The sequence below is a fragment of the Pseudorasbora parva genome, chromosome 8 (assembly GCF_024679245.1).
Source record: "Pseudorasbora parva isolate DD20220531a chromosome 8, ASM2467924v1, whole genome shotgun sequence".
Classification (NCBI taxonomy): domain Eukaryota; kingdom Metazoa; phylum Chordata; class Actinopteri; order Cypriniformes; family Gobionidae; genus Pseudorasbora; species Pseudorasbora parva.
Window position 1 is genome coordinate 44,563,809 of NC_090179.1, and position 16,347 is coordinate 44,580,155.

At 40.7% G+C, this 16,347-nt stretch overlaps 1 protein-coding gene across 2 annotated transcripts in view; it reads right to left on the reverse strand.

The window, feature by feature from the left end:
• Positions 1-14,392, reverse strand: part of fam131ab (family with sequence similarity 131 member Ab) — a 43,116-nt gene extending 28,724 nt beyond the window's left edge. Inside the window, exon 1 of one of the 2 annotated variants that reach the window (XM_067451404.1) lies at positions 14,218-14,392. Coding sequence is in view for 1 of the 2 variants with exons in the window: in XM_067451401.1 (XP_067307502.1) it covers positions 11,912-11,979 (68 nt within the window). In the remaining variant the exon portion in view is untranslated. Of the gene's footprint in view, positions 1-11,911; positions 12,095-14,217 lie in introns of those variants that run through there. The other variant, XM_067451401.1, reaches the window with a different exon arrangement.
• Positions 14,393-16,347: the final 1,955 nt, after the last annotated feature.

Sequence of the window (16,347 nt, forward strand, 5' to 3'; positions counted from 1 at the left end):
TGACTCGCACGTCACACACACACACACACACACACACACACACACACACACACACACACACACACACACACACACACACACACACACACACACACACACACACGAACGGATCAACACCGCAGGCCGCCTTACATCTAATGTCAAACGCCACACTCCCTTAGGTGAGGCTTAATGGAGCGGGGCGTCATCACACACCACAGATGACATCATTTCCTGTGTGCATGTGTGTTATTAACACGGCTCAGGTCATTAAAGGACAACTCTGGTGAGAAATGCCCCTAGGGGTAATTAACAGATGGTTAGCGAGTAGATCGTTCTCTGGGATGCGTTTTCATGAAAAACGAATATAAAGAGTTTTATCTCTAAACACAGATCAGCTTATAATGCTTGTGTATGTGGCATAGAATAAGTGAAATTAAACCGCTAGTTAATACCACTAACAAGGCTCAAAATAGCCTCACACTAACACGGCAGCATAATGAGGGTCCCTACATGCAAACCGAAGCATTGAGAACTTTGTAAGAGTACAAACAGTTTAATAAGAAGATACTTTATAAAGACAGTCCATTACGCGTTTACAGACGGCAGCCATCTTGGAAAACAGTCTCGACGAGTCGATCCATGAACGCTGTGCTAAGTGATGAACTGTGACTTGGAATCTCATATGGTCCGTTATTTCCGGAAGAAAGCACTGAACATGACTGAGAAAATAAATAAATAAAAATGTCCATGTTATTAGATTTCACAAACTTAATTCCTATCGACCAGCTCACTTAGCACAGCGCTCGTAGCTCGACTCGTCGAGGCTGTTTTCCAAGATGGCTGCCGTCTGTAAACGCGTAATGGACTGTCTTTATAAAGTATCTTCTTATTAAACTGTTTGTACTCTTACAAAGTTCTCAATGCTTCGGTTTGCATGTAGGGACCCTCATTATGCTGCCGTGTTAGTGTGAGGCTATTTTGAGTCTTGTTAGTGGTATTAACTAGCGGTTTAATTTCACTTATTCTGTGCCCCATAGACAAACATTATAAGCTAATCTGTTTTTAGAGATAAAACTCTTTACATGAAACCGCATCGCAGAGAACGATCTACTCGGTTACCATCTGTTAATTACCCCTAGGGGCATTTCTCACCAGAGTTGTCCTTTAAAGGAACACTCCACTTTTTTTGTAAATAGGCTCATTTTCCAACTCCCCTAGAGTCAAACAGCTGAGGTTAATCAGCTTTGAGACCATCCATGCGATCTCTGGATCTGGCAGTAAAACGTTTAGCATAGCTTAGCATAGATCATCGAATCTGATTAGACCATTAGCACATCTCTCAAAAATGACCAAAAACATTCAGTATTTTTTCTGCCGTACCATGGCTATTCCCAGCATAGTTCCTAGCACGCTCCCTGTTCAAGCAGTTTGTCTGGTTTATGTTGACTCTATTTTCAGGAGCTGCGTAATATAATTGCGCCTCTGCACCCATGGTACAGCAGCAAAGTTCCTTGATTATTATGTAGGAATAAAAGAGTATAGTTCCTAGCCATATCCAATCACAACTTTAAATTTTCTGTCAGTCTTTATACACAATGTAACTACAGAAGAGATTAGTTTTAAATAGGAAAAATATTTAAAGTCTTTCATTATTAACACTTCCTGCTTTAAAGGGCAGTTTGTGTGTGTGTGTGTGTGTGTGTGTGTGTGTGTGTGTGTGTGTGTGTGTGTGTGTGTGTGTGATGGGTAGGTTTAGGGGCAGGGGCAGGGGCAGGGGCAGGGGATAGAAAATACGGTTTGTACAGTATAAAAACCATTACACTTATGGAATATCCCCACATTTCACAAAAACAAATGTGCATGTGTGTGTGTGTTTGTGGGCTGGTAATCCCTACGTTATGGGGACAAAATGTCCCCACAAAGATGGCAATATCCGAAATCCTTGTCCTTGTGGGGACAATATTTGGTCCCCATGAGGAAAACATCTTATAAATCACACAGAAGGAGATCTTTTGAGAAAGTAAAAATGCTGAATGTTTCCTGTGATGGGTAGGAGCAGTGTGTGTGTGTGTGTGTGTGTGTGTGTGTGTGTGTGTGTGTGTGTGTGTGTGTGTGTGTGAGCCTGTTTATGTGGTTTATGAGGACACAAATTTGTATAACTACATGGGTATTACACTGGTATTACACTATAAATGTGGTTTATGAGGACATATCAAATGTCCTCATAATTCAAATGGCCTTAAAAACATACTAAATTATGTTTTTATGAGAAAGTAAAAATGCAGAATGTTTCCTGTGATGGGTAGGTGTAGGTGTGTGTGTGTGTGTGTGTGTGTGTGTGTGTGTGTGTGTGTGTGTGATGGGTAGGTTTAAGGGCAGGGGCAGTGTAAGGGGATAGAAAATATGGTTTGTACAGTATAAAAACCATTACGCCTATGGAGAGTCCCTGTAAACCACATAGACCAACATGTGTGTGTGTGTGTGTGTGTGTGTGTGTGTGTGTGTGTGTGTGTGTGTGTGTGTGTGTGTGTGTGTGTGATGGGTAGGTTTAGGGGCAGTGTAAGGGGATAGAAAATACGGTTTATACAGTATAAAATCCATTACGCCTATGGAAAGTCCCATAAAACATGGAAACACTACATGTGTGTGTTAGTGAGTGTGAGTAAACACGAGAGAGATAAACGGTCAGAGGTTAAAGCCCCAATGTTTTGCTCGCTCTCCTGCACTGCTGATCCGTGTCCCCTCCGGTCCTGTCCCGTTAACACCCTGGGCTCAAATCGGGTTAGGTTTCACCTGCTCATAAACCTCTTCCCTAATGAGGGTCAATAAAACCTAATACAAGCAGACAATAACTGTGACGGTCCATCAGTCAGTCTGGACTCCAGCAGGGGTGTTAGTTTCTCTCAGTAACACCATTTAACTTAATGAGTGGATCTCATGAAACATGCTATCCAGGTCATACACTCACTGGCTCAAAGCTGGACAGAGTGAGGATTATAGTAAAGTCATCGTCATGTTAAAGAAGCTAGTTTGAGACATGGCGTGTTATCCTGCTGGAAGTAGACATCAGAAGATGGTTCACTGTGGTCATAAAGGGATGGACATGGTCAGCAACCATACTCAGGTAGACTGAGGTGCTTAAACGATTCTCAATTAGGGTGCTTTCACATCTCTAGCTCAGTTCATTTGGTCCGAACCAAGGGCAAACGATTATACATTGTTGCATTTTTCACCTTTTTTGGTTCCTTTTTACACCACACTGAGTGCTTTGGTCTGAACCAGTTGAAACGAACCAAAACGCAGGCACGTGACAACATCCACATCACTCATTGGCCATGGCGTATTTCCTAAACTGCTTTTCAATTGGTCAGAATTTACGTGCGGGAAAATTCCAGCAGAAGAGGAAAAGCCAGCGAACTATAATAACAGTATGGAGAGACGACTGCGGGCTGGTTTTGTCCCTGGCCATAATCTACTACACTGTGTGTATTTACCACAGTATGCAAACCATACCTTTCTATAATGAAGCGCGGATGCGACATGAAACATTGTTCTAATGGTCTGCAAACGGCAAGCGCACATCGCTCGTCACTTCAAGTGGAAGTGTGCATTAATTATTCTTAACTTTGACATGCTCATCTTATGATAATATTGCCAATGACCTATCAGGTAATGTCATGCACATAATGTCACCGCAGCTGGTTTAGTCCAAAATGATTAGTACTTTTAAAGTAGGTTCTGTTCGAGGTCGGATCACGTTCTCACCACAAACAAACCGCTCCAAACGAACCACCTCTTCAAAGGGTGCTTCGTGGATATTGCCAATGACCTATCAGGTAATAATGCCACCCTTACGAAAGGAAAATATATTTACCAATATATTTTCTTGAAATATATTTTAATATATGGAATAATATATTGATGGTATTATAAAATATATTATATATTCATGCAATATATTGCAAAATATACAAATGATTGCCGCTTTCAATATACTGCAATATATTGGAAAATATAAATATTAAATCCCATATATGTAAATATATTGCATGATATTTTCAAAAAGATTGCAATATATTTTTGTTTCGTAAGGGCATGCACATAATGTCAGTGCAGCTTACTACGGCAGCTGGTTTAGTCCAAAAATGATCAGTACTTTTGCAGTTGGTCTTCAAGGAGGTCTTGGTACATTTGTTTGGTCCGCTTTGGTGCGCACCCGAGTGCGATTGCTGACCAAAAGACCTGACTAAACGAACCGCACCAAAGAGGGAAACGAACTCTTGTACGATTCAACCGAACTAAATGAGGCAGGTGTGAAAGCACCCAAGGATGTCTCGTTATGCTTGTTTGGTCCGCTTTTGGTGCGCACCCGAGTGCGATTGCTGCTTTCACACCTGACCAAACAAACCGAACCAAAGAGGGAAGCGAACTCTTGTACGATTCAACCGAACGAAGGGTGCTTTCACACCTGCCTCATTTAGTTTGGTTGAACCGTACTAGAGTTGGTTTCCTTCTTTGGTGCGGTTCGTTTGGTCAGGTGTGAAAGCAGCAATCGTACTCGGGTGCGCACCAAAAGCGGACCAAACAAGTGCACCTCCTTGAAGAGGTGGTTCGCTTGGAGCGGTTCATTTGTGGAGAGAACGTGATCTGACCTCGAACAGAACCAACTAAAGATCATTTTTGGACTAAACGAGCTGCAGTACACCGTAAAAAAAAAAGAAAAAAAAAAAGGCAAATTTTGAACTTTTGCAGTACAATCAACTTGGAAGTTTACGTTATTTCAACTTAAATTATGTTAAACTGACTTTAAAAAATGAGTTAAATCTTGTATAACTAATCATTTTTTTAAAAACATTTCTTCACTTATTTTGATGAGTTAAAACAATGTAAAAACATATGCTGTCATAACTTATTGAACATATAATTTTTTTCAGTGTAGTCAGCTGCGCTGACATTATGTGCATGACATTTCCTGATAGATCGTTGGCAATATTATCAGAAGATGAGCATGTTAGAGTTAAGAATAATTAACGCACGCCTCCGCTTGAAGTGACGAGCGATGCGCGCTCGCCGTCTGCAGTGCATTAGAGCGCTGTTTTCACGATGCATCCGCGCTTCATTATAGAAAGGTATGGTTTGCATACTGTGGTAAATACACACAGTGTAGTAGATTATAGCCAGGGACAAAACCAGCCCGCAGTCGTCTCTCCATAGTGTTATTATAGTTCGCTGGCTTTTCCTCTTCTGCTGGAATTTTCCCGCACGTAAATTCTGACCAATCGAAAAGCAGTTTAGGAAATACGCCATGGCCAATGAGTGATGTGGATGTTGTCACGTGCCTGCGTTTTGGTTCGTTTCAACTGGTTCGTACTAAAGCACTCAGTGTGGTGTGAAAAGGAACTAAAAAAGCTGAAAAATGCAACAATGTATAATTGTTTGCCCTTGGTTCGGACCAAATGAATCGAACTGGAGATGTGAAAGCACCCTTAGGTACAATTGGTACCCAAAGTGTGCCAAGAAAATGCCAGCAGCCTGAACTGTTGATACAGCGCAGGACGGAGGCATGCTTTCATGTTGTTTACGCCAAATTCAATGAATCTCGCAGCAGAAATCGAGACCAGCGTTTCTCCACTCTTCTATTTTGTTGGGTGTGTGTGAATTGTAGCCTCGGGTTTCTTGTTCTCAGCTGACAGAGTTGCAAAGTCCGTGCGGGAGGGGGAGACTGCCATATAGATATCTTTAATGTCATCTCATAATTTGGCAGCAGGTAATTTGATAAGCTATTTCCTCACATAAGCTCTGTGAGGCCTCTCCTCCATTCACATCCATTCAAAAAAACGGCCTCTGGTCTCCTTGCCTTGCATGTGTTTATATATTAGTGGTGCAACAGACAACAAAACTCAGGGTTCGGATCATATTACGTTTTTTGGTCACAGGTCGAATAATTTTTCGCATCAGCCAAAAAAAATTGTGGGGATACAACTTTGCAAAGTACTTCGACTTTTAGCCTAGACAAGTGTACAGCCAGTAATAAATTGGCTGCTGTCCCTTTAAGAACGAATGCACGGATCCAATATACAGATTCATATCCGGTTTCTTTCTTATGTTAAGACAGTCGTTTATAAAGAATACTTGCAGAGATGTTTTTTTTTTTTTTTTTACAATTTTGGTATTTATGCTCGTTCAAGTGCAAGGATACGTGATTCGAATTGATTTCTCTTTCACTTGAACGGTTTTAACCTCTTAACATGCACCCCTATTTTTTTAACTTTCGGAAAACGACATACCCAAATAAAAAGATCCTCAGCTCTTAAACCCTATGGTCTAAATTCATAAATCTGGTCTTATTTTAAACTAGACACTTGAAATATTGTTACACAAGAGTCATAATAACTCAAAATAGTATAAGAACAGAGTAAAACAAGGGGAAGTATGCATGTAAGTGACTTTTTTCTCCTTAGGGAAAATTAGATTTTAATGTTAATGGCCTAAAAATAACCTAAATATAAAACTGAATGTCTGATCATGTTTTCATTCAAATTTGAGGATGATTCTCTCCAAAATGTATCTTCTGTAAGCTTTTATGAAAAAAAAAGCCTAGGCGTCCTTTCAAAAAGGCCATTTATATCAATATTTGTAATTGTAAAGAGTAGTTTTTTATTCAAATAAATCTGCAATAAACTGCTTATTATAATGCATTTATAGTCCCGGAAAAACTAAAGCAACTATTTACAGAATTTACACGTGTAAAAAACTCATTTAGTTGATAAAACAGTCTGTCGTTGAGTCTGCGCGTGTGCGTTAAGTGTGTGTGTGCTTAAAATAACAGGTCAGGCTGGATACTATTGGATGTTATGGAGAGGGTAAGCACGAGCCGTATTCATCTATGCTTACGGCATATCTTACAAACATTGCACAAAATAATGTCTTTTGATTCGTTACTACATCCATCAATCAAATCTATGCTGGCTATGCATTGGCTAGGCATTGACTGGCTTATCCAACGAAGAGCATGGGCACTTTGACTGACAGCTTTAGCAGCCAGTAACACGCTCCGTTTATATCATGTGTCATCAGAGAGCCTGTGATTGAAGGAGAGAGACCTGGGAGGGTTTAAATCGCTTGAATGTGTAAATTGGCAAGACAAAACACATGCAAATGATAACCATTCACTCTATGATGGTTAAACTTAGCAAGTAATCCTTGAATCACATTCGTTCCGAACCGTGGGGCCTGATCTGTACGCATTTCGTCATGCAAAATATACATTACTTTGTTTTAAACTTGAGATAAAATGTTCATAACCTAGACATATTTTCAGGAGATTCACCCTGCTACTCCCACAGGATAAATGTCAATTGATTGTTAGACTTGTTGCTGAAAACGGAGGCGATATCCAACTCTGCATGATATCGGCGGGGTGCTTCGCTGACTCACCAACACGATTTTTACAGACGTTTTAGTTCTAGCGGACTGACCCACAAACAAATCAAACAGAAGCACCACCTGATGAGAGCCAGACCGAGAGCTGAAAATGTGCACAGCACTTCAGTGGAAAACATTCTCCAAATCCCTGGTCCTCCAACACACGACCCTCTCTAGCAAACCGTATCAAACCCATCTGGTCGTCGGCCCACACCAGGCCACGGAAAGACTCCAGGCCACCGGCGGCCCGAGCCATCTGGGCCGAGAGATGACCTCACTCGGCCTCCATATACACCGCTTTCATTGAAGCACACTCTCCGTCCTTGTCCTGATAACCGCGCCGAGACGAGTCTCCCGTCCTTGTCCTTTCCAGGATGACGGCAGGACTTATAAAGCCTGGCTGTTCTCAGGTCAAAGCTGATGCAATCTCACTCCGCTGACACTTTTGACACTTTGAAAAGTAATTCTTCTTTTGGGACAAAGCTGCTTAAAGTATGGATTCAGCCTGATTGGGACACATTTTCCCAGTCATCTCAATGTCAAAAAGAGTAAAAATTCATCCTATTTTAACCCAATTGGTTTTATAATTGATTCATCGACAATGTTGACTGACTCAAGCTAAATAACGATGCTATTGTCTCATATTTGATGAAGTTTTCATTAAACTTGACAACAAACCAACATACTGAAATTCTTCTTCTTCAATGACTAAAATTGTATCTCCTCCAAGAGTTTTAAAGCTAAAACCAACAAACTCGGGTCAGACCTTCAGCCTGTTCTGACTTGGATTGGTATATATTTTCTAACTGATCGGACTTATAGTTTTCCTTTGACGGATGATCAAATCTGTGAAAAGTCACAAAGACTTTTATTGTGGGGGTCAAAAATGTCTATACAAATAACTAATAGCTATCACTAGCATAAGTCAAGCAAATAGCATGCTAAAAATGTGCTCAAATATGCTAGCAAAAAACTTGCTATCAAAATGCTAATTAATGTTAACAATGTGTTAAAACATCTTATTACACGGCTCTGTGAAATACTTGATTCTGATTGGTCAATCGCGCATTCCAGCGGTATGTTATTTCCAGATAACACCCGCTCATCCGGGTACTGCGAGTTATCTCGACCGGCACTACTTCTGTGCTTAACGCTGGCGCCATCTTGAGGCTTAAACAGCCGTGGGTTACAATGGAAGACTTCAAGGCAGGTTTCCTTTATAAAGTTTTAAATATGGATATTTTTCTCACACAAACGCATCGTAAAAGGGTACCGAGTGCCCAGGGCCCAAAGCAGGGAGGGCCCCCTAGAAGTTAGTTTTCTATGCATACATATACATTAACTCAGGTGCTGTCCATTTCTTCTGATCATCCTTGAGATGGTTCTACACCTTCATTTGAGTCCAGCTGTGTTTGATTATACTGATTAGACTTGATTAGGAAAGCCACACACCTGTCTGTATAAGACCTAAAACTGAGTTATCGGAGGAGAAGAGCCTCAGTGAGAAGGTCAAGAAGAACTCAAAGATCACTGTGGCTGAGCTCCAGAGATGCAGTCGGGAGATTGGAGAAAGTTGTAAAAAGTCAACCATCACTGCAGCCCTCCACCAGTCGGGGCTTTAAGGGCAGAGTGGCCCGACAGAAGCCTCTCCTCAGTGCAAGACACATGAAAGTTTGCTAAAAAAACACCTGAAGGACTCCAAGATGGTGAGAAATAAGATTCTCTGGTCTGAGGAGAGCAATATAGAACTTTTTAGCCTTAATTCTAAGCAGTATGTGTGGAGAAAAATATCACTTGTCCAATACAGACCCAACAGTGAAGCATGGTGGTGGCAGCATCATGCTGTGGGGGTGTTTTTCAGCTGCAGGGACAGGACGACTGGTTGCAATCAAGGGAAAGATGAATGTGGCCAAGTACAGGGATATCCTGGACAAAAACCTTCTCCAGAGTGCTCAAGACCTCAGACTGGGCTGAAGGTTCGCCTTCCAACCAGACAATGACCCTAAGCAGACAGCTAAAATAAGGAAGGAGTGGCTTCACAACAACTCCGTGACTGTTCTTGAATTGGCCAAGCCAGAGCCCTGACTTAAACCCAATTGAGCACCTCTGGAGAGACCTGAAAATGGCTGTCCACCAACGTTTACCATCCAACCTGACAGAACTGGAGAGGATCTGCACGGAGGAATGGCAGAGGATCCCCAAATTCAACTTGTTGCATCTTTCCCAAAAAGAGTCTAGGCTGTGTTCGATCAAAAGTGTGCTTCTACTAAATACTGAGCAAAGGGGCTGAATACTTAGGACCATGTGATATTTCAGTTTTTCTTTTTTAATAAATCTGCAAAGGAAAGACTGAAAAGCCCTTATATGGGCATGTGTGGGCGTGTTTTATGCAAATTACAAATATGCATATGAGACCCAAAAAAATCTTTATTTATGTCTTTCCAGATTAACTAAAGTCTTATAGGTTTGGAATGACATGAGTTTGAGTATAAATGATGACAGTATTTCCCTTTTTGGTTGAATGAATACTTTAAAAAGAACCATTTTCTTAGTGAGAAGAACATTTTATTAATCTACAGAAGCTTTTGTGGAATGGATGGTAGGGGTTCTCCATGAAACCCAAATGCCACTGAAGAGCCTTTATTGTAAGTGTAATTCTGCACAGATAAAGGAACATGATCAGATATCTCTCCTGTCGCAGCGAGGATGCCAAACCTTACCGGCACGTTTATCAGCAATTAACAGAACAACTCTCACGCTACAGAGGTAATGGCGCGTGCAGGGTTTGTATGGCCCCGGTATCCTGATATGTCATTAATAATTACAGCACAAGATTAAAAAACGATTTGCGTGGTGAAAATAAATCTGAGGTCATTTGTTCGGGACTCTCAGAGTGGAAAGGCGTTGGATTTAGTTTTTTCCGTGTACTCATTTCTTGTGCAGAACATGAGGAAAACACCTGGACATTAATCATGACGGATATTAATATCAGCCTCAAGCACTGCATGTATCCAAATGATATGATAACATTAGGTTATGACCCTTTAACCCATCAAAATAAGTTAAGCACTAGGGTCGTGCGATATTGAAGAAAAATGCAATATGCAATACATTGTTAAATAATGCGTTATAAGTAATAAGTACTGAGTAATATACTGCTATAGAGTAATTAACTGTTATTATATAGCAAGTACATGTACACTGTAAAAAATATTGTTGGTTTAACTTAAAAAAGTAAGTAACCTGGTTGCCTTAAACTTTTGAGTTTATTTAAATAACATTTTTGAGTGGATAAAATGAAGGAAATTAGTTTAATAAATGGAAACTCAAAATATTATTGTATGTGAACCACATAAACAATGTGACAAATCATGAAAATAGCACAATTTGATTGTGTCATCACAAATAAAACACACACAATTACCCAACATGCTTACAAAATATTTAAATAATATTTGAATAAAGTGTGTTGATTCTCGAAAATGTTCACTGTGTTAACTCAAATTTGTAATTTAAATGAACTTAAGGCAACCAGGTAACTTATTTTTAAAATATATATTTTTTTTAAAACACTACGTCACCTTAAAATAAAGTGTAACTGTTAGTTACAAATATATACAAATCAACCTCTACACTGTAAAAAATATTTAAAAAATAAGTTACCTGGTTGCCTTAAAATTTTGAGTTCATTGAAATTAAAATTGAGTTAATACAATGAACATTTTTGAGAATCCACAACCTTTATGACAATATTATTAAAAGTTTTAGTAAGCATATTGGTTAATTGTGTGTGCTTTATTTGTGATGACGCAGCCAAATTGTGCTATTTTCATGATTTATCACATTTGTTGTGTGGTTCAGATACAATAACATTTTGAGTCTCTATTTATTAAACAAATTTCCTTCATTGTATCAATTCAAATTTTTAATTTCAATAAACTCAAAATTTTAAGGCAGGTTACTTACTTTTTTAAGTTAAACCAACTCTGAAATTAATTCTTTTTTTCTTCTTTTTTTTACAGTGTAGTAATAACTACGTCACCTTAAAATAAAGTGTAACTGTTAGTTGCAAATACAAATCAACCGCTAGGATATAAAAGTGCTGTAGTTGAAGAAACACGACTGTAATAGTCGTCGACATGCTGTAAACAAAGACGGAGACAAGGGCAAAACGCGGCTGGTTCACTGCGTACTGTACGCAGCATCTCCAGCTCACGCATAGTGAAGCGCACGCTCCTCTAATGTAACCTGAGCCGAGGACCAGCATGTGATGGACGAGCACTGATGCAGGTTTAATGCAGATGCAAGCGTGCGTCTCTGAAGCGTGCAAACCCTCCGCGATCTGGCTCGCACACGCCATGCACTCGCAAGCAACAAAAAAGCCTGCAGTTTGTGCACATCTCTTTGACTCTCCGTCAGAGGTGTGTGTGGGCTGCAGTCGAGCTCGGGTGTCATGAACGCCTGCTTTTCATGCCGGGAGGAAAACAGAGCGTGCGATTCTCACCTACTGGCGTTCTGGAGGCGACACAGCCCATACTCCGGGTTATTATTACGCGGCAAACCGCGAAACATGAACAGATTTAAGACGCGTTTATGCGAAGAAGAAGCTCTCGCGTAGCCTCCATCTCTCTCACAAACATCCCGTCTGCACTAGTTTCTCAAGTCCTGCGCTGCAGGAGGATGAACCGGTCTCTCTCTCTCTCTCTCTCTCTCTCTCTCTCTCTCTCTCTCTCTCTCTCTCTCTCTCTCTCTCTCTCTCTCTCTCTCTCTCTCTCTCTCTCTCTCTCTCTCACACACACACACACACAGCCCCTAACCCCCCCCCCCCCCCCCCCACACACACACACACACCTACCCCTACCCATCACAGGAAACATTCTGCATTTTTACTTTCTAAATAAACTCCTCCTGTGTGATTTATAAGCCTTTTGTAAAGTGGGGCCATGGGTAATGTCCTCATATTTCACCCTCTCCTGTAATACCTGTGTCATACCCATGGCATTATACACATTTGTGTCCTCATATATCACAAAAACATGCCCAGACACACACACACACACACACACACACACACACACACACACACACACCGCCCCTAAACCCATCACAGGAAACATTCTGCATTTTTACTTTCTAAATAAACTCCTCCTGTATGATTTATAAGCCTTTTGTAAAGTGGGGACATGGGTAATGTCCTCATATTTCACCCTCTCCTGTAATACCTGTGTCATACCCATGGCATTACACACATTTGAGTCCTCATATGTCACAAAAACATGCCCACACACACACACACACACACACACACACTGCCCCTAAACTCTACCCATCACAGGAAACATTCTGCATTTTTACTTTCTAAATAAACTCCTCCTGTATGATTTATAATCCTTTTGTAAAGTGGGGCCATGGGTAATGTCCTCATATTTCACCCTCTCCTGTAATACCTGTGTCATACCCATGGCATTACACACATTTGAGTCCTCATATGTCACAAAAACATGCCCACACACACACACACACACACACACACACTGCCCCTAAACTCTACCCATCACAGGAAACATTCTGCATTTTTACTTTCTAAATAAACTCCTCCTGTATGATTTATAAGCCTTTTGTAAAGTGGGGACATGGGTAATGTCCTCATATTTCACCCTCTCCTGTAATACCTGTGTCATACCCATGGCATTATACACATTTGTGTCCTCATATTTCACACACACACACACACACACACACACACACACACACACACACACACACACACACACACACACACACACACAGAGCCCCTAAACCTACCCATCACAGGAAACATTCTGCATTTTTACTTTCTAAATAAACTCCTCCTGTGTGATTTATAAGCCTTTTGTAAAGTGGGGACATGGGTAATGTCCTCATATTTCACCCTCTCCTGTAATACCTGTGTCATACCCATGGCATTATACACATTTGTGTCCTCATATGTCACAAAAACATGCCCACACACACACACACACACACACACACCGCAATAGAAGACACATTTATGGACATTTACCGTTTCCCCCGTAAGTTTGAATAACATTCTAAACATAATTTATAATAATAATTTATAATCATAATTTACAATGTTTTGTGGAATTGAAAGGTTGGATGTTAAAGATTATTTTCTTTAAATGAATGTAATGGCAATATAAAGAATCTTTATTTGTATGGACTTTGCTACATTTCTCTTAAGACAAAACCTGTTCACCACAAACACACATGAACGAAACCCTCCCGAATGAAAAGACTAAACTGTTGTTTGCCAGAGAGAGAGAGAGAGAGAGAGAGAGAGAGAGAGAAACGGCATTCCTCCCCAATGCAAAGACTTTCTTCACACTAAAAAATGCTGTAATACAGTCCTGAAATCTCCTACACACACACACACACACACACACACACACACACACACACACACACACACACACACACACACACACACACACACACACACACACACACACACACACACACACACACACACACACACACACACACACACACACACACACACACACACACACACACACACACACACACACACACACACACACTACATATCAAGTGCCCTTGACAGACTAAACAGAGCTTTGCTTATTAAAATCACATCTTTCAAATCTGACATTATATTGATATGTTTTATACAGACTATAGGCTGTGTGTGTGTGTGTGTGTGTGTGTGTGTGTGTGTGTGTGTGTGTGTGTGTGTGTGTGTGTGTGTGTGTGTGTGTGTGTGTGTGTGTGTGTGTGTGGTTTGCTTTAGTGTTGCACAGTAAATCTCACCTCTAGATGACGCGGGGCGGATGGACAGCGTTTCTCTCCTCGAGCTCTCGCGCATTTGCGTCTCCCGCGGCTCGGTTCCGTCCACACACACACACTCACACCGGTAAGAGCCCTTCGTGAGCGCACAGCTTCCCTTTCCTGCTCACGGGATGAAGGCTTTAAAGGATGAGAAACACATGCGGAACCGAGCCTTATAAACGAGCCACCGGGTGCGCAACGAGCTCTGATTGGACAGACGCAGTTCTGACCCCGCCCACTACGCTTTCGATGGACCGTGTGGCTATGAGAACGAAACTAAAGTGTGTGTGTGTGTGTGTGTGTGTGTGCGTGTGTGTGTGTGTGTGTGTATACACTATTGTTTGTGTATTGCAATTTCTTCATAAGTGAGCTAAACGTAACTAAATGTAAAAAAACAACCGTTTTAGCTGAAAATATCTCCAGAAATTAAATGTCAACCTCGTTCATGAGACGTAAATAAAAAAATATATAATAATATATAATAGCCTACATTAAATAGTGCTTATTTAATACATGAATTAAAATTAAATGCAGTGTTATTTTACAATTTTCCACAGAGACTTTTAGTCTATTTTTTTAATTGTGATTATCTTAAAAGCACAAAAAAACTCATTATACTGTATAAATCTGTGTGAGAGAGTCATATTTTACTCTCAAGTCAGCAAGTTTAACTTCAATCCATCAAACACACAAACACACACATGCTCAAGCACTCGCTCTCACACACACGCACACACACACACAAGCACAAACTCACACATGCACGCACAAGCTCAAGTACTCAATCTCTCTCTCTCTCTCTCTCTCACACACACACACACACTCTCTCACTCACTTACTCTCTGTCACGACCGGCTCAAAGCCGCGACAAATAAGTGGAGGACATAGTAGGTTGGTGAGGTTTTGCAACATATAAGGTTTATTTACATAAGTAATAAAATATAAGATGTTGAATCAAGGCAAAATAACTAGAAATCTATGATGAACAAATGATGAGAAAGTCAAACAGAACCAAATTCAAAGTAATAGCAAAAAGAAGATAAACAAAATCATAACAAAACTGAAAAAGGGAGCAACCAACTCAGGACGGTCTCATGACGGTGTTGCACAAGCTGGAGCTCTCTCAGAGTCCCTCAAGCCCCCCCTCGTTGACTCTCAAAGGCTCAACTTAAATAGAGGAAGAAACAGGTGCACATAATTTGCTCAAAGAGCCTGCCCAGGTGCACATCGTTCTCCCGATGAGTCTAGGCCACACCCACCGGTCGGCAACACCAATAGTAACAGGAGACCCGTCACACACCCCCCCTAAAAAGAAGAAAGCACAATTTTAAAACAAAAATAAATCCTACAATTCAAAATTCCTGTGGAAATCGTAAGGCCGACTTGTAAATCTCCCCAATCCTGTCAACTCGCTCTTTCAGCAGCCTGGCTCCTAGGACGCACATTTAAGAAAGAAACAGAGAGACAAAGTCAGAGGAAATACATATTTCAACAATCAAACCACGTGAACACGAGACAAGGCATCAGCAGTTACATTCTCTTTTCCTTTAATATGGTGTATGTCCAATAAGTAACTCTGAAGAAACAAACACCATCTCATCAGCCTTTGGTTGGGGTTTTGTAAGGAGTGCAAAAAAATTAAAGGATTGTGATCCGTATATACCACTAAAGGTCCCTCCGATGACCCAACATATACATCAAAGTGCTGTAAGGCCCAAATCAAAGCAAGCGCTTCCTTCTCAATCACCGAATAATTAAGCTGATATAAATTAAACTTTTTAGAGAAGAATCCGATCGGATGATCAATGTCATTATCCGACGTTTGTAACAAAACCGCACCAGTGCCCACATTACTGGCATCGACTTGTAATTTAAATGCTTTATCAAATCTCGGAGCAGCCAATACGGGAGCCTCTGTAAGGAGCATTTTTATCTTTTCAAACGCTTGCTGACAAATTTCGGTCCAGCAAAAATCTACTCCTCCCCGCAACAACCTAGTCAAAGGCTCAGCCACCGTAGAAAAATTTCTGCAAAAACAACGATAAAATCCTACCATTCCAAGAAATCGCATTAACGCTTTCTTTGTAGTGGGAGTAGGATATCTATCTATTG